The 19450-nt window shown below is 38.8% G+C and overlaps 1 protein-coding gene across 2 annotated transcripts in view; it reads left to right on the plus strand.

Annotated features, from left to right (window-relative positions):
* Positions 1 to 19450, plus strand: part of gorasp2 (golgi reassembly stacking protein 2) — a 40955-nt gene that overhangs the window by 15879 nt on the left and 5626 nt on the right. For both annotated transcript variants that reach the window (XM_043693713.2, XM_087989051.1), the window contains 8 exons: positions 1043 to 1123; positions 2144 to 2347; positions 8325 to 8411; positions 9638 to 9768; positions 10162 to 10294; positions 11769 to 11880; positions 16902 to 16994; positions 17973 to 18092. In XM_043693713.2, the coding sequence (XP_043549648.2) occupies positions 1043 to 1123; positions 2144 to 2347; positions 8325 to 8411; positions 9638 to 9768; positions 10162 to 10294; positions 11769 to 11880; positions 16902 to 16994; positions 17973 to 18092 (961 nt within the window). The remainder of the gene's footprint in view (positions 1 to 1042; positions 1124 to 2143; positions 2348 to 8324; positions 8412 to 9637; positions 9769 to 10161; positions 10295 to 11768; positions 11881 to 16901; positions 16995 to 17972; positions 18093 to 19450) is intronic.

Below are 19450 nucleotides of genomic sequence, written 5' to 3' on the forward strand. Positions count from 1 at the left end.
TTTGAGCTACCATTTCTGTAATTGTGTCGCTATTTTGTCCTAGTTCATTGTCGTTCTAGCTTGAAAGCTAGAAATTTGGAATGCAGTCCTGGTCCAAGTTTGCAGGTTAAACAATTCAGAAACATGAGTTTCCTTTGCATTACATGAGTAGAGGAATTTCCAGACTGAAATTTTGTAATCATTTGAAATCTGCTACCATAAACAGATAAGCACTGTTCAATTTATATTTCCAAAAATAGAAGTATAAATAATTATAAAATAATTGGCATTCAATCTCAGCTGTCCAAGGATTGGAAGAGCATAGGAGGGTTTGCTACTGTAAAGATTGATTTTTTTTTTCCCTGGACTTGAAAAGGAAGCACCAAAAATACAACATGGAGATGCAGACGTGGTAATGCTCTCAATTATCTTTCCATGACTTAACAGTGACGTTTAAAATTGCTTTTCAGCAAATGCTGGCTGTGTGTGTGTGTGGGTGTGTGTGTGTGTGTGTGTGTGCACCAAATTCACAACTCCTCTTGAACCAAAGGCAAGAATATTTTGCCTTGTGTGTTGTTTCTGCAAGGAAGGAGCAACTTTTTGCTTGAAAAGAAAGGTCAGTGAAGAACAAATTAAGTTCTTCATGACTTGCTTGTCAATGTCTGTATTCACCTGGATCTCAGGGTTCAAGAAATTTGGGTATGTATTGGTATCTCTGGGTCAAGTAATGATCTTGCAGTGGGGAAGAAACTAAAATCTTGGCATTCATTATATTCTTGGACTTTGTTTTCATCGTTTGAGTACTATTGTTTCACTCTTCAGTGTTCTTTATTTATTTATGGTTATGAACTTGCAGTTAAGAGGGACCAGTGACTGGTCTACTAATGTTGTGTTTGAATTTCACCATGGTTTGTGAAATTTGATCTGTTCCTTTATTTGTCTTGTGGGTTTCAAACTTTGACTTTGATCTTTGTATGCTTTTTAGTTGATCACATCAGTGAATACAAGGAGCTTCATAGTACTATTAAAATTTTAAAAGTATTACTTTATCTTCTGCTTTCAGGTTCAAGAAAATTCCCCTGGTCACAGGGCTGGCTTGGAGCCTTTCTTTGATTTTGTTGTTTCTATTGGGGATGCTAGATTGGTAAGCAGTTTATTTTCTTTTGGAATGAGCTATAACTTTTATCTTTTTGTTTCATATTTTGTATCTAGATGCCTTTTTCAGAGACTTATTGAAGAATTGGTGGTATTCACTTTGTCAGGTCAAATTAATTGAGTAGTGGATTCTAAATTTTTTTTTAAAATGCTGCTTCTGTTGCGATTTCCATACTTGATGTGCTAACATATAGATTTTCTGAGAATGTTTATCAGTTTAGAATGTGTATATATGTGCACGGAAGTATTTCTATTTTAAATCTGGCTTTTAATATCCACAAGATTTAAATACTAGAATCTAAATAATTAGTCAGTGTAATATGTGATGAAAGCATTAGCTTTATAACTGTCCACGCACATACACTTTGGTGCTTTCTGTTTGAAAATTATTGAATAAAAGTAGTACTTTTTAATAGGTAGCCTTTTGAACTTACTTTTGCCCTAAAGGCTTTTGAAGAAACTTGTTAATTGCTGGTTGAAAACCTGCATACCACTTTATTTGGACTACAACAAAATCTAATGGTCAAAATGATTAGCTATCTGTAATTTACTTAGATTATTCCAGAAAGCAGCAAATTTACTCTTATTTTAGTCAGGATGCTGCTCTCTGTCATGGTGGTCACATGCTCAATTCAGACAGGGTGTACAATGCATATCCTTGTAAGTGAATTTGTGAGGCCGATCCATTTCTACAGATGTGAATGATAGCAATTGTTTCTTACATCTGTGCAAATATATTTACGGTTGAAAGCCCCTTGTGCCAACAACTCTGAATTTTACAAATAGAATACCTCTTATATTTTAATGCCAGCAAGTGTGCACTGTCAATTTGTTCCTCTCATTTTTCAAGAAAGTGTGACTTATGGGTGCTAACTGTTGATGCCTAGTAAATGATTTCACTTTGGTCTGAGGTTTGGGAGTAATGAGCACAGTTCAACTTCAGAATCATTTCATTTATGTTACATTTGCTGTGTAAATTTGAAGCAGATTTCCTGTGTTTCAACTTCAGAATCAGGACAATGATACTCTGAAAGAACTTTTGAAGGCCAATGTGGAGAAACCAATTAAAATGGTTGTCTACAGCAGCAAGACACTCAAACTAAGAGAAACTACAGTAACTCCCAGCAACATGTGGGGAGGTCAAGGCTTGCTTGGAGTCAGCATTCGCTTCTGCAGCTTTGAGGGAGCTAATGAAAATGTGTGGCATGTGTTGGTAAGTAAATTCTGCTATAGAAGTTGAGAGAGACGGGCTATGAGGAATAACTTGAATTTTGGTTAGAAAATGAAGTACTATCAAAATTACATACTTTTAAATTTAATTTTAAAGCAATTTAAAACACTAATCCTACTTAAAAATGGAAGTAAATTTGTGTAATTACCTTAATAGTATCAGTAATTATATTTGGGAGTGATTTTAAAGACGTTAGTTTCTAGTCAGTGGATAAAGAGAGCAACAGTTTTTTTAAACCTTTTTAATTAAGTTATACGCTTATATTGTGACTTTTAGTTCTTTAAACTTATTAAAATATTCCACATCTCAAGTTAAATGTGATTTTAAAAGAAATCTTCATGGCATATGGGTGTCAATGGGAAGACTGGCCTTTTTGCCCATCCCTAATGAACCTTGAAGGTGGTGATGATATATCTTCTTGAATGGTGTCCGACTCTGTGTGTAGTTAATAAGGGAATTCTAGGATTTTTAACCCAGCAGTGACAAAGAAATAGCAATTATATTTCCAACTCGGCTGATATCTTACTTGGATGGGATCTTAATAGAATAATAGAATCCCTACAGTGCAGAGAGTGGTCATTTGGCCCATTGAGTCTGCACAGAGCCTCTGAAGAGCATCCCACCCAGACCCACTGCCCCATCCCCATAACTGTGCATTTGCTATGTTTAATCCACAGTCTGCCCATCCTTGGACACTATGGGGAAATTAGCATGGCCAGTCCACATAACCTGCATATCTTTGGACTGTGGGAGGAAACCAGAGCACCTGGTGGAAACCCACACAGTCACCTAAGGCTGGAATTGAACCCGGGTCCTGGTGCTGTGAGGCAGCAGTGCTAACCACTTATGCTCCTGCCATAGCTCTTCTAAGCAGTAGAGGTCATGAGTTTAGGAGATGCCCTTTTAAAAGTGTTGGTGAACTACTGCCTTGTGGAGGCATATTATGCACCATACTACTGTAGTCTGAGTGATGGATGGGTCTAAATGTTTACATGGGTTTCAGCAAAGTTGGTTATTTTTGTCTTGGACAGTTTCTTAAATATTCTTGAAGCTGAACTCATTCGGACAAGTGGAGAGTATTCTATCACATTTTTGAGTTCACTTTGCAGTACAATTGATGGTGGACAGGCTTTGGGGATTTAGAACATAATACCATAAGAAATAGGAACAGAAGTAGGCTGATTGGCCCCCTTGAGTCTGCTATGTCATTCAACAGGATCATGGCTAATTTAACATTCCTCACATCCACTTGCTTGTTTTTCTGCCTTAACCTTTGATTCCCCTTCTGATCAAGAATCTATTTTATCTCAGCCTTAAATATACACAAGGACTCTGCCCACACAGCATTCTGTGGCAAGGAACTGCAAAGACTGTCAACTCACTGAGAGAAAACATTCCTCTTCATCTCAGTCTTAAATTGGTGCCCCATTATTTTGAGACTATGCCCAGTTGTCCTAGAGTCTCCCATGAGGGGGAGCATCCTCTCAGCATTTATCCTGTCGAGCCCCTTAAGAAGCCGATATGTCTCAATGAGATCGCCTCTCATTCATCTCGAGTTAGAGTCCCAATCTGTTTAGCCTTTGTTCATAGAACAATCTGTCCATACCAGGAATCATCTCAGCAAGCTCTCTGTAAACTGCCTCCAATGAAATGATATCTTTCTGTAGATAAAGGGACCAGCATTGCTCACAGTGCTGCAATTGTGGTCACACCAGCACTTTATATAGTTGCAGTAAAACTTCCCTACTCTAACCCCCGAGAAGTAAGACCCAACATTCCATTAGCTTTCCTGATTACCTGCTGCACTTGTGTGCGAGTTACAGAATTCTAGAATCATAGAATCCCTACAGTGTAGAAGCAGGCCGTTCAGCCAGTCGAATCCACACCGATCCTCTGAAGAGGATCTTGCCTAGATCCAGCCCAGATCCATCCCCGTACTTTGTCCCTCCATTTCCCATGGTTAATCCAGCTAACCTGCTCATCCCTGGATACCGAGGGAACAGGAGCACCCAGAGGAAACCCTTATGGACATGGGGAGAATGTGCAAACTCCACACAGACAGTCGCCTGATGATGGAATTGAACCTGGGTCCCTGGCGTATGAGGAGAAAGTGAGGACTGCAGATGCTGGAGATCAGAGCTGAAAATGTGTTGCTGGAAAAGCGCAGCAGGTCAGGCAGCATCCAAGGAACAGGAGAATCGACGTTTCGGGCATAAGCCCTTCTATGAGGCAACATTGCTAACCACTGAGCTACTGTGCCGCCCCTCTGCATCTTATGTACAGGAACCCTCAAGTACCTTTGTATTACATCTTTCTGCAGGTTGTCTTTGATTTGGGAGGTTTATTTCATGAGATGTGGGCTGAGCTAGCATCGTTGTTCCTCACTTATTCCTTTGAGGAGGTGGTATTGAGCTGCCACCGTGAACCGTTGCAATCCATCTGACATAGGTACACCTGCAGTGCTGAAAGGCTTTTGACCCAGTTAAGTCATTTGCCAGAGAACACTCAATCTCTGATGTCTGTTTATGGACCAGAACCTTAAATCTCTGAATGAGTTGTGACAGCCAGAATATTGATGGTGAAGCATTTGGCAGTGGTTCTGCTGAATAAATTTAGTGGTCGTAGAGCATATTGATACCAACAGAATAATTACAAAAAAAAGGGATGTGGCCCTACAGGCTGGATTAGGGAGTTCAGAAAGAAACTAACACACAGCACCTCAAAGCTCAATCCCTGAATTACTCCCTGTGCCGCACATTATTAATGCTATAAATAGGAGTGTAGAAAATATGAATAGGGACTGAGGAGATAATGTAAACAGAGTGGAAATGAAGGTCCTTGTAGGGTAGTTTACTTGTGCTATTAGGAATGGCGATCAGAGCCAAAAATTAACATTGGAGGGGATAAACAAACACACAGAATTTGGATACATGGTAATGCTAGAGCAACAATAGTAAGCTAATGGCTGAGGTCAGAGGATTGCAATAAGGCCTAAATTGAATTTACAATGCATGAAGTGTGAGCTGCATATACCAATAACCATGTTTGAATATGGTGTGGCAATAATGGAAACCTGGTTCAGAAGAGAATGGGCATAGGTTTAGGAATGGATTCTGAACATTCCTGGTTAGAAGGGATTTGCGAAACATAAGGAGGATGTGTGGGGTATTGATTAAGGATAATATTCCTGTGCTGGAGAAAGAGGATGTTCTAGAGGTGTCAAGGACAGAAACTATTTGGTTAGAGCTAAGAAACATTTGAGGTGCCTTTACATATAGAACAAAGAGCAAAGAGAATTTACAGCCCAGGAACAGATCCTTCGGCCCTCCAAGTCTGAGCCGATCCAAATCTACTGTCTAAACCTGCCGCCCAATTCCCAAGCATTGTATCCCTCTGCTCCCCACCTAGTCATGCATCTGTCCAGACGCATCTTAAATGAATCTACCGTGCCTGCCTCTACTATCACTGCTGGCAACGCGTTCCATGCACCTCCCACCCTCTGTGTGTAAAGTACTTGCCGTGTGTATCCCCCTTAAGCTTTTCACCTCTCACTTTGAAAGCGTGACCTCTCGTTATTGAATCCTTCCCCCTGGGAAATAGCTTCTCTCTATCTACCCTGTCTATACCCTTCGTGATTTTGTACACCTCAACCAAGTACCCCCTCAATCTCCTTTTTTTTTTCTAATGAAAACAAACCTAACCTCCTCAACCTCTCTTCATAGCTAACACCTTCAATACCAGGCAATGTCCTCGTAAACCTTCTCTGCACCTTCTCCAAAGCGTCCACATCCTTTTGGTAATTTGGCGACCAGAACTGTACACAGTATTCTAAATGGAGCCGAACCAACGTCGTGTACAATTTTAACATGACCTGCCAGCTGTTATACCCAATGCCCTGTCCGATGAAGGCAAGCATGCCATATGCCTTCTTGACCACTCTATCCACCTGTGCAGCAACCCTCAGGGTACAATGGACCTGAACTCCCAGATCTTTCTGCTCATCAACTTTTGCCAAGGCTCTTCCGCATACTGTATAATTCGTTCCAGAATTAGACTTCATCTGCCACTTCTCCACCAACTCTCCAGTCTATCTATATTCTTTGACACTCCCCTCTGCTTTCTGCTACTCCACCAATCTTAGTGTCATCTACACACTTGCTGATCATATCAACAATGCCCTCTTCCAGATCATTTATGTATGTCACAAACAACAGTGGCCCCAGAACAGAGCAGGGAGTGTCTTAGCTTCTTTGGATGGCTGATTTGCAATTCAGCGTGATGCCAACAGTTTGGGTTCAATTCCAGCACTGTTTGAGGTTACTTTGAAGGATTCTCCTTCTCACCTTCTCCTCTTCCTTAAGCGTAGTGACCCTCCGGTTAAACCATCAGAGTTGTGTCCCTCTCTAATGAGAGGGATGTCTACCAAGACTATGGTGACTTCACCTTACATCTGGACCTCCTCTAAAGGCCACTGACTAGATAGAAAAGAAGTAAAACGTAGTAGAGCAAATTTGCAAGAAAATTGTAGAGTATTCATAATTGTGGGAGCTGGTGGGCATTCATGGATCTGGTTCTGGGGAATGAGAAGAAACAAGTGGATCACATGTCAGTAGGACAATACTTGGGGGCAGTGATCATAAGATTTAGGCCACCTATGGAAAAGGGCAAGGGCCAAGTCCGGTAAAAGTATCTGATCGGGAAGGGCAATTTCCTTGAAGTGAGACACCAGATCTGAAGAAATTAGAATCAAAGATTAGCAGGGAAAACTAATTGATTAATGGGCTACCTTTTGTAGAGTTGATATTTTGGGTGAAGTCGAGATATATTCTTAAAAGAGGGTAGAGTAGGACAGACTAAACCAGACCTTCTTGAATGACGGAGGTACATGAAGTGTATGATGTGAGTCTGTTTGACAATGCAAATGAGAACCAGGCTGATTATGTAATGTTAGGATGGGAAATCAATCAACAAAATACAGAGCATGAGGAGACAATGGCAGCCAGCATTAAAAGATATATAAAAGTCTTCTACAGTGCATAAATATTCACTATATTTTTTTAAGGAGCAGTGGAGCTGATTAGGCTGTAAGGGGATGAAAGTACAAAGACTGGGGTTAATGGCTAAAGTATTCAAAAAGTAGATTACACCTGCTGTCAAAGTCATAGTGAAAGAGAAACTAGTTAAGACACTGGACCACCTAAGAATTGATAATACAAAGATATTGGAAAGGCTGGCAGTACTTAATGGTGATAAGTTAACCAGATGAGATTAGATGCATCCAAAGATACCGAGGGAAGTAAGAGCAGAAAATATGGAGGTGCAGCCTAGGGATTGTGGTATTTAGGGTGAGTTAGGCTAGGCAGGAGAATTTGGATCTGGTGGGAGGGTAGTGGTGCTGTTGAGCAGGGGCCACATAGGTGGAGTAGCGTGGGAAGGTGGGAGGTCAGGTCCAGTAGTGGGGAATTGTTGCACCTGGTCAGGCAGGGAAGGTGTTGATGGATGTTCTGGGGATGTGGAGGGGATGTTTGGTTGTGTCATGGAGAGGCAGGCCTGATTGAATCCAGAGGGTGACTTGCTGTGTCCAGTGACAGCCCTGAATTGTTCTGTGGACGGGTGGTTACGTTGGGCCATGTCAGGTCTGGCGCAGGATGAGTTGGATGTTTTGGTGATTGAATCAACATACTCATACTAATGTTGTGACTGGTGGCAGAGTGGGGCTAGATTACCAGCACACACCTACTGCTTCAGTCATAACAAAAACCTTAATTGCAATGTTATGTTTCTGCAAATTCGTTGTTTAGGTGGACTGACTCTTAATGCATTTTGGTGAGATGTCTTCTCGAGCTTAATGAATTTTGAAGTGACTGTTTTTAGGTTCAATATTGGAAGAATAATATAAATTGAAATGATCACACAACAATAAAGTAATGTTATCATCTACTTGTTTTTTTTAAATCAGGAAGTGGAACCAAATTCTCCGGCTGCTTTAGCTGGTCTTCGTCCTCACACAGATTATATAATTGGAGCAGACACTGTCATGAATGAGGTAAATACAAGAGATAATATGGTTTTGAATTAAATATACAAAGCCTGTAGAATTAAGAAAATGTTTATCTTCTAAGTAATTTCTAATCATCAAAATTTGAGCATTCTGATTATTGTATGATTTTCTGCTGGCATACAATATCATAGTCATCTGGAAAAACTGCACTTGTACAGTATTATGCATTGGAACTAAAATTATCCTCATCTTCTGTCGAGAGAATTTTATAAGATATAAATTTGAGTTAATAACCACAAGCTTCTGTTTTATTTTTTAACTTGACAGATGAAGTGTCCACAAAATACGAGTAGGAGTTTTAAAGTTTTTTCCCCTTTTCTATCATAAATTCTGTTAGTTACCTTTTAACTCTTGATTGTGAAGCTGTAATTCTTATTTTGTTGAGCATTCCAGATTTTTTGGCACTTAAAAACTATGAAGTATTGAATACAAAAATGAAGGTTTTCATCATGTTACTGTGAGAATCCATTGTGTCTGATGCAGTGATGATTTTTCTAGCTTGTTGTCAAAATATTTTGCTTTGAAGATATGGAGTTAGGATAAATACAGAAACATAGAAAGCAGGAGCAGAAATAGGCCTTTTGAGCCTGCTCCCCCATTCAGTGCAATCATGAGTGAGCATCCAACACATTACCATGCTGCTTCTTTCTCTTTTTTGATTCTTTTAGCCCTAAGAGCTTCCCCCTTGGCAACATTCAATGTTTTGGCTTCATCCACTTTTGTTGGAGAGAATTTCACAAACTGACCTATACCAGGGTGAAGAAATTTCTCACCTTAATCCAAAATAGTACACCCTGTATCCTTAGACTGTGACCCCTGATTCTGGGCTCCCCAGTCATTGGGGCATCCTTCCTGTGTTTATTCTGTACAGTCCTTAAAAGTTTATAGGTTTCTAAGAGAGCCACCCATGTTTTCTATCAACCATAATTTGGTTTAATAGAAGTCATCTGGTTGATCATATGCCAATGAAGTTTTGAGGTCCCTGTCTGTATTGGGCAAAGAATCCCACTTTCGCTGACATTCCTATATTAATGTTCTAACTGAATTATAAGTATGCTGTGATAAATGTTGTGGACAAAAATCTTTAGAATTTGTGCAGGAAATGCTGGAGTACATTAATTTAAGATCTTTGACCTAGTTTGGTTATGTTTTTGTAAATTATTGAATGATTCCAAGAAAGCATTACTGATACACAATTTTGTTTCCCTTAGTCTGAAGATCTCTTCTCTCTGATAGAGACACATGAAGGAAAACCTTTGAAATTGTATGTCTACAATACAGACACAGATAACTGTCGGGAAGTAGTTATCACACCAAATACAACGTGGGGTGGAGAAGGCAGGTAAGATGTAAATGAATTTTGATGAGGGATAACAATGCAAATGTGAAATAAAGCCAGCAAGTGCTGGACTTAAGTATCCTATCAACAGCACTTGGTCTACAGTGGTTACACCAACAGCATATGCATTGCAGCAATACAAAGAGGCACCATCACCTTGTTGGCATTTAGGGATGGGCAATTATTGCTGACTTTGTTAGAAATCATGCAAACAGTTAAAAGGCAAGTAAGCTTGGTATTTTAGTATATCATTCATTTTGAGTAGGTGATGAATCTCCAAGCTGTCTGGTCTCTCGTCAAATATTGACAGCTAAATAGTTCCAGATTTTGTTTTATTTCTCCTTTTAAACTGTATCTCCTAGAATTTAGAAAATAATACGTACAAATTATTTTAAGCCTAGGGTGTGGCATTGGATATGGCTACTTGCATCGAATTCCAACTCGTCCATTTGCAGAGGGTAAAAAAATAAGTCTTCCAGGACAGCAACCAGGCACACCAGCCAGTCCATTAAAGGATGGTTTCACAGAGGTAATATTTCAATAATTTAATCTTGAAAATATATTAATAGGAATGTTTAATTTATACACAGATGAAAAGTTTGAGTTTACTTTTATGTGGAGTAAATTTCAGAAGCATTTGACTGTTTGAACAGGTGTATATCTTCGAAGGAAGCAAAACTTTCAAATACTCGTTTTCATATTTAATTGTGAGAATTAATGTGACTTGCATATTTATGAACTGATAAAAGATGAGCTTACCTTAATAGTCTACAGAATACAGCTTGATAGGAGATTTCCTTGACCACAGTCATACCTACATTTCTGGTGTTACAATAATCTTGCTTTACAATCTCTCTTCCTTAAAATCAATCTGTACATTTTTAAACATGAGAACACATACAGCTTTGCTAAAAATATGTTTCTTGTGGTTATGATCAGTATAATGTTTTTCTTAAAATGCTTTTGATAATTCAGATACTTTATATGAGTAAAAATTTGAAAACGTTTACTGTGCTATTATCAATTTTCAAGTGTGTTATAGTGTAACTATGCTAAAGATGACTGAAGTTGCAGAAATGTTAGTGCTGATTTTCCAGTCAGTGACAAAGCAACAGTGCTCATCATGACCTTGAAGACAGGTTACCCTTAAAAAATTACTGATCTCTAAATGGGTGATGTAAATTCTCCTGATGTCACTTTGATTCTGAGACCAAAGCAAGGGCAAATCGAGATGTCAAGCAACAGTGTTGCGCACAAGCTGGCTGGGCAGCCAATCAAAATTAAGTATTCTTGAAACAACAAATCAAGCAGTAACCTTGCTCTGAATTTTTAACTTAAAATTTACATAGTCAGTGGATGACATGCACATGAAGTGGCATTAAGGTAGAATTTTCGAAAAGCTATTGCACACAAGGAGGCTATTCTTCCCATTATATCCCTGCTGGCTCTCCACATGAGGAATTAATCTTCTGTGTTTTCTCTGTAGAAGCTGAAATATCTTTTTTTAAATCATAATGGAGACATTTTATATTCCATAAAAAATTTCAGTGCCAAGTGAAGATGTTCAGTAATCATGAACTTAGTGTGACATTAAAAATCTGGGTTATGCCATATTTTAAAAGGTAACGTGCTGAAGTGCTTTTGCAACAAGTTTAACAGTATAAAAGGGCAAGTTTCATCATTTCAGGGATTTCTATTTGATTGCATTGTGGGGGGACTCCAGCAAAGCATGTTATGAGGAATGAAGTACAGAATCACTGAGGCAACTTTGGATTTTCACCTTTAAGTGCCTGTGTCTATGCCAGAAATTGCTACCTGTTTCAGAAGTGTGACAGTTTTGCCACCGTTACTACTGCAGAATCGGAGCTCTCATCTATTTTTGTATAAATATGACAATGCCATAATTCAAATTATTAAACTTTAATGTGTTATTTAACTTGTTATTTTAAGTTGGAGTTAATTTATTCCTTGTGATACTTAGACAAGCACTGTTCTCTTTATAGGTTCAACTATCTGCTGTTGCTTCACCGTCTGCTGCAGCCAGCCTCCAGCAGGGATTATCAGGACTTTCATTGGGTACTGCTCCCTCTTCTGCTCCCAGTGTTCTTAATACAGGTATGAGACGATGGCATTTCATAAGCACTCAAATTTATTAAAGAAGGACCTCAGTTTGTTTCATTTCAAATCCGTCCTTCCCCAGAGAAGCAGAGGAATTCTTGTATGCCAGTCTCCACATAATTCAAACTGTGCTGTTTTCAAACTTCCTGACTCGTCATCACGTTGCATTCTCTAATCAGCTAAGATCCACTCAAAATGACGCAACACAATGAATTCAGCTACAGCTATTCATGTTATCATGCTCTTCATTCCTTCTTCCAATATGTGACTGCCCAAATAAAATTAAAAGTTTTGGGTGTCAAGCCAACTTGATGTTACAAATTGAAGTCTGCAGGAAATTAATTAGATATTGTGCCTTTCATATGCATTCCTTCAATCTCTCCAACGTTAGGCCAAGCAAACATTCGGTAAGATGAAGCTTAAAAAAAACTGAGCTGCTATATTTCACAGCACATGGGCTATGTTAATAAAGAGCTCTGTTTAGATTCACTTTGTTCAATATGTACAACTTTCCATAATGCACACAGCACATTTCTCAACATCAGTGTATTCTCTCGCTTGATAAAGTCACTTGTATCTTTTCTCCTCTACAGCCCTTTACGGCCTGACAGCATGGAGCTTTCTGTTTTGAAAGCCTTTGCCCGACTGCCTGATTATATCTTGTTTTTCACAGCTTGACACATCAGATGCTTTGCACTCTGCTGAGCATCCAGGGCTAATAACTACCCAATACAGAGTTGTGTGGTGTTAAACAAATTATTTTATATTTCAATATTGCTGATGATTAGATGTCCAAGAGGCAACATCCAAGCAGGCTTAGGAGCACCTTAAACCCTGTCAACTTGGGACATTCTTTTTCCATGTGTATGATCCACTTTAAGCTGCATTTAAAGTAACGGTTTTGCTAAATATTTTCTATGAGAAAGTTACGAAATGATCCTTTCGTGTGTCTTTAACTTCCACTTGATCAGCTGAAGTAACAGGCTCATACAGGAAAGGTGCTGATTCTGTTTGGGTTAATAGTGTAAGGCTGCATCAGGCACATTGTCAAGTTGAGTTTTGTCATTTTTATTTTCTTTTTACTGCAGCAGTACAAATAATGAACTAACTTCTCAGTTACAGAACAGACTCAGAATTTTAAAAGGATTTCTTCTCCTCCCTTTCTTCGAGTGATGATGTCATTTAACCAATCAGATTATGACAGTAGGCAGCGTGAAGGTTATCTTGTTCTCATCCATACATGGGGGAGTCCAGATTCATGAGTCTCAGCCATTTAGTATTGAGCTGAGGAGAAAATTGTACACCCTGAGAGTGAATTCTCTGGCACAGAAAGTGACCAAGTGTAAAATATTGAATATTTTCAAGAAGGAGATTGATTGATTACAGTTCTTAAGGCTAAAAGGATCAAAGGGTATGGGGAGAAAGCAGAAACGGAATACTGAGTTGGATGATAATCATGATTGAATGGCAGAGCAGGGTTGAAGGGCTGAAAGGCCTATTCCTTTTATTTTCTATGTTTCTATCTGTTTCATTGAAATTTGTGCCTAGAATGCAAAACCAGGGTTTGATAGCAAACTAAAATATTCTCACTGTACAAAATAATTTGATTTTTCTATTTTTTTCCCCGTATCAGAGCTCTGACAATGTAAAGAGTAAACACTGTAGATCTTCTTAATCATACAGTACATATTTTGAGAAATAACTTTAGCATATTCAAAATAATTTAGCCAAGTTGTGTATTTTTGACTTGCATTATCCCCATATTTTAAAATAGTGTTCTTAAATGGCTTAAGTAAGAAGTTAATTTGGAACTACATTTGAAACTCATTCTTAAATAAAGACAAAATAAATGTAATAGAGTTTTGTTTTTGGCTGTTTACGAGAAGAATATTTTATCTTAAGGTAAAAGTTGTATGTTAACTTGGTTACAAGTAAAACTGCCGAAGATGTTCTTGTCACAGTTTCATCACCAGGTTTGTTTGTATATTGGGAAGCTTTATGGGGAAAAAGAGAAAAGTGTGCCTGTGTCATTCCATATTGTTGTTCACTCTCAATTAATGACATCACACAACTTCCATCATTAATGTCAGCACTCATGTTTCATCCACAAGCTCCCTTTAGAATGGAATATTTTACATCATGGTACCTTGTTCTTCTGACCAAAATGGATTACTTTTAAATTTCCCTGTTTAAATTTAATTCACCATGTATCTGCCCATAACAACTACCAGTGTCCTGTTGAAATTTATCACTATCTTTCTCTTGGTTGATAATACATTTGAGTTTTTTTTCTCATAGCAAATTTTGAAATTGTGCCCTTCACACCAGAATCTTGATATATATTAGTGACAAATAGTGGTCCTATTATGAGGAACTAGGAGAAAGTGAGGACTGCAGATGCTGGAGATCAGAGTCGAGAGTTTGGTGCTAGAAAACCACATCTTTTCCCCCACCTTCATCTACCTATCGCATTCTCTGCTACCTTCCCCGCTAGCCCCACCCCTCCTCTCATTTATCTCTCAGCTTCTCTCCCTTCCCCAGCCCACAAGCCTCATTCCTGATGAAGGGCTTATTCCCGAAATGGCGACTCTCCTGCTTCTCGGATGCTACTTGACCTGCTGTGCTTTTCCAGCAACACATACTCCACTATTATGAGGGACCCCAATTTACAATTTCCTCCAGTTTGTGAAGCAAGAATTCACTATAGTGTTTTTTTTTCACTCCAGCAACTTTGGATCCTTGCTGCCATGACCACTTTTATTTCATGGACTTTTATTCAGTGTTAATGTGAAGGTCAACCATATGGCCCCTTATCAGTTGCCTGTTGGAAGTATGTATACCATTGATAGTAATTACCTTCACCAATACTCTTTGTTACTTTAAAAAAAATCAATCAAATTAGTTAAACATGATTTCTCTTACCATTCCATGTCGATTTTCCTTAATTAGTTCCAGGATTATACTTTCTAAAAGTTTTCCCACCATTGCGGTTAAATTGATAGGCGTATAGTTGCTGGATTTATCCAGGCCTTTGGCACCAATCTTGTATTTAAGGACAATTATGGCCAATGCCTCTGCAGTTTTCATTTTTTTTGCTTCTGTCAGTATTCTTGGATGTACCTGACCTGGTTCCAGTGACCATTTAACTTAAAGTATTCCCAGCCTTTTTTAATACCTTCTCTTTATCAGTTTCTGTTGCCCTTTCAGTGTCTCAATTACCTCCTCTTTACTCAGTACTAAATGTCATCTTCCTTGCTAAGGATTGAAGCAAAGGTCTCCTTTGTGCATAAATTCTCGTTTTGATCTTAATTGGCACCCTGCCTCTTTAACCATCTTTTTACTATCTAGGAAATGCTAGCTGGCCTTCTTTTCTCAGTCTCTTTGCTGTTACTTTGTTTTCTCCACTTCTAGAATATTCAGACATGGTTATGACTTGTGTAATTGACCTGACATCTGCCTTACACAGCCTTTTTATGTGTTTGAGGAATTGAGTATAGAAGCAAAGAGATGCTTCTGCAGCTGTACAGGGCCCTGGTGAGACCACACCTGGAGTACTGTGTGCAGTTCTGGTCTCCAAATTTGAGGAAAGACATTCTGGCTATTGAGGGAGTTCACGAGGTCAATTCCTGGAATGGCGGGATTACCTTACACTGAAAGACTGAAGAGACTGGGCTTGTATACCCTTGAGTTTAGAAGACTGAGAGGGGATCTGATTGAGACATATAAGATTATGAAAGGATTGGACACTTTGGCAGCAGGAAACATGTTTCTGCTGACGGGTGAGTGCCGAACCAGAGGACACAGCTTAAAAATAAGGGGTAGACCATTTAGGACAGAGATGAGGAGAAACTTCTTCACCTAGAGAGTGGTGGCTGGGTGGAATGCTCTGCCCCAGAGGGCAGTGGAGGCCCAGTCTCTGGATTCATTTAAGAAAGAGTTGGATAGAGCTCTCAAAGATAATGGAATCAAGGGTTATGGAGATAAGGCAGGAACAGGATACTGATTAGGAATGATCAGCCATGATCATATTGAATGGTGGTACAGGCTCGAAGGGCTGAATGGCCTACTCCTGCACCTATTGTCTATTGTCATTTCTTCCTATTGATTATTCTCAATATCCCACACTTATATTATTACTAACTGTGTCTGCCAGTTCTTCATGCATATTGTTTTTCCTTTCTACTATTACTTCGTAGTTTCTATCCTTCTTGCCAAGTCAGTGTAAATCCTCCCCAATATCAAAAGAAAATTACCTGACGACAATGTTCGTCCCAGTTCTGTTCAGATCCAACCCAAATGAGCTGTATTGATCAGTCTTCTAGAATTAGTTTCAGTGCACCAAGGAAAAGGTCCTCTTTCCTGCATAATTTTCCTGCTATCATGGTGAGTAATCCAGAGACAAATGTCCTGCTGCTAAATCCTTTCCTAGCTTGCTAAGATCTTCCTGTAATCCCCATCTATTACTCTGTCAACATGGTCAGTAACAATATGCACCTTGAACACTAACTATTGACTCTTACCTATCCATGTGCTCTACAACTGCTTGACAGCTTTGGGCCTGTGGGAGGCAATATATTATTCTAGAAGGAATACCTACCTATTATCAGAACTGTAGAATCATCTTATCGTTTTCTTATTTTTCTTCTGCCTCAACAGAGTCAAACCATTGTACGTAATCTACATGGTGTACCAGTGAAAACTTACATTGCTACATTCTAACCAAAATTACAGAACTACTATTGTTGAGCAGCTTATTATAAAAAGTGTATGCACAAGAATACCTATTCACAGTCTAAATTGTCTATTTTAGTTACAGCAGCAGTTATATTTGGGAAAAACTTGCAATTTCGACCTGTGATATTTAATTTATCTGATCCATTTCTGTCAAAGTATTACCAATGTTAAGAAACCGTTGCTTTCCCTATTTGTTCTTTGCAGTAGATATTGGAATGCAATTATTATTTGTTCAGATAATTTCAAGACTTTATTTTTATATATGTTTTTTTTTTCATTTAAAGGTGTTCCAACGGTTCCATTGTTGCCTTCATCAATTAATTCATCTCCAGGCATAGTTTCAACAACAAATGTAAATGTTGATGCAACCATGCCAGGTAAGTCTCTGTTTCTTGGATAATAATCATAAGTTGGTGTGAATCTGAAGGAAGTATTTCTACCTAGATGGTCAATTCATTTTTTGATCAATGAAACAAATTAATGTTCATTATATATTGGCAAAATGTGCCTAGCTGAAAACTGCCATTGACTCGATATAATGATCTAAAAAAATAGATGATTTGATTAAATTGAGTTGCATATTTATAGCTTGGAAATATTTTTATCTTCAACACTACCTAGCCACTGTCTCACCAATAATAAATATAAGCTCACTGTGTTAGGGTCTCAGCTGGTGGTCTGCTGGACAAGACGATCCCAGGCTGAAATCTGGCTTGATAGCATTTTCTTTATTTAACAAGAAGGTCTTTCACTGAAGTGCAAGCGCACAATGCTGCAGATTTGGTTTTAGCAATAAAGCAGAAGTTTATTATGCAAAGAAATGAAGATAAAATAGAATAAACAAAGCTATTTGCGTACAACCGTTTTATAGATTGCGAGTTTTGAGAAGATTTGTAGTTCAGGTTGAGGTTCTGGATGTAGGTTTGCTTGGTGAGCTGGAAAGTTTTCACACGTTTCGTCACCATACTAGGTGACATCGTCAGTGAGCCTCCAGATGAAGCACTGGTGGTATGGCCTGCTTTCTATTTATGTGCTTCAGTTTCCTTGGGTTGATGACGTTATTTCTGGTGGTGATGTCATTCCATGTACTTTTTCTCAAGGGCTGGTAAATGGGATCCAAGTCAATGTGTTTGTTGATAGAGTTCCAACCAGCATTCCAACCGGAACTCTGTGTTGTAATGGAGTAATTTCAATAACTATCAAACTGTTCTGTATGTTTCTAAAGTTGATTGTAATAGAAATACGTAGCCACTGTCTCACCAATAATAATGAATGTCTTTTTTTCCTGAAAGAATTGACAAGTATAACACTGATGATATTGATGTATTTGATTTTGTACTTTGCAATATTTGCAGGTCTAATGCCGTTGCCAAGTGGACTTCCTAATTTACCCAACCTACCTAACTTGAATATCCCCCTACAAAACTTTGCTCCAGTAACCCTACCAGGAATAGGTGTGATCCCTCCACCAACTGGTATGTTTGCGTATAAAGTACTGTCCAATCTGCACAATCATACAAAATGGAACTGTTTTCATTCTAAGTGAGAAATGTTTTAGTATAAACTCATAATTTCTTTGATTCTTTTCCTCTTTTTTTACAAATCCCTATTTGTCATTCACTATTCTTCAGCTGTGAAGACTATTAAGTAATCTTGTACAAATGACAGTACTAATAGCATAATCTGCTATCTTGCATTCCCCCTTCAATTAATGTCAAAAGTCTGAAATCCTAAATAGGAAAGCAGAGAAACCCAAAAGAGATGGTCGCTCAGTGGTATACATTTCAGAAAGATTAGTCTTGGGAACTCTCAGTATTAACCCTAGATTCCACAATGTCATGGCATCAAAATGCAAAAGATAAACCTTCTGATCTGTATCTACTGTCCACCCTCAGCTGATGAGACAGCACTCCATATTGAGTACCACATGGAAGGAGCACGAAGGGCAACAAAGGCACAGAATGTGTTTTAGTTGGGGGGGACTTCGACATTCATTATCAAGAATGACTCAGTAGCACCATCACAGACCAAACTGAGTCCTGAAGGATGTATCTGCTAGACTGGGCCTATGGCAGATGATGTGAGAAATAAGAAATGGGAAATCCAATTTGAATTCACACTTTCTTACCCGCTTGTTATAAAATCATCTGTCCAAGACAGTGTTGGTAAGAGTGACACCCCACAGTCCTTGTCTTCAGGCTGAGATTACTAAAGTGCATGTGTGTGTGCATGAACTACCACCATGCTAAACAGGGTAATTTTGGAACAGATCTGGTGGCTCAGTAGTGACATCCATGAGATCCTTTGGACTATCAGACTTACTTTTAACCTATAACCTTTTGACCGTGCATATGCCTCAATTGACAATTGCTTTTAGCCAGGGAATCAGAAGAAGCTGCTAGGACTACCAGACATTTGTAGGAATGAAGTACCCTTTTGATGAAGCTGCACTCTACCTGCTAAACAGTGCTGAGTGGATGATCATCCAACTGCCTCCTGAGATCCACCGCATCACAGATTTAAAAATCGCACAACACCAGGTTATAGTCCAACAGGTTTAATTGGAAGCACACTAGCTTTCGGAGCGACGCTTCTTCATCAGGTGATTGTCACCTGATGAAGGAGCGTCGCTCCGAAAGCTAGTGTGCTTCCAATTAAACCTGTTGGACTATAATCTGGTGTTGTGCGATTTTTAACTTTTGTACACCCCAGTCCAACACCGGCATCTCCGAATCACAGCATCACAAATGCCAGTCTTAAGTCAACTCAATTCACACTGTGATACCAAGAAAGCTGAATGCAACAAAGTCAATGTCCCCTGATAATCACAGAA

Source organism: Chiloscyllium plagiosum, unplaced genomic scaffold (assembly GCF_037043375.1).
Source record: "Chiloscyllium plagiosum isolate Xiang-an unplaced genomic scaffold, Cpla_swu_hap1 HiC_scaffold_7, whole genome shotgun sequence".
NCBI lineage: Eukaryota > Metazoa > Chordata > Chondrichthyes > Orectolobiformes > Hemiscylliidae > Chiloscyllium > Chiloscyllium plagiosum.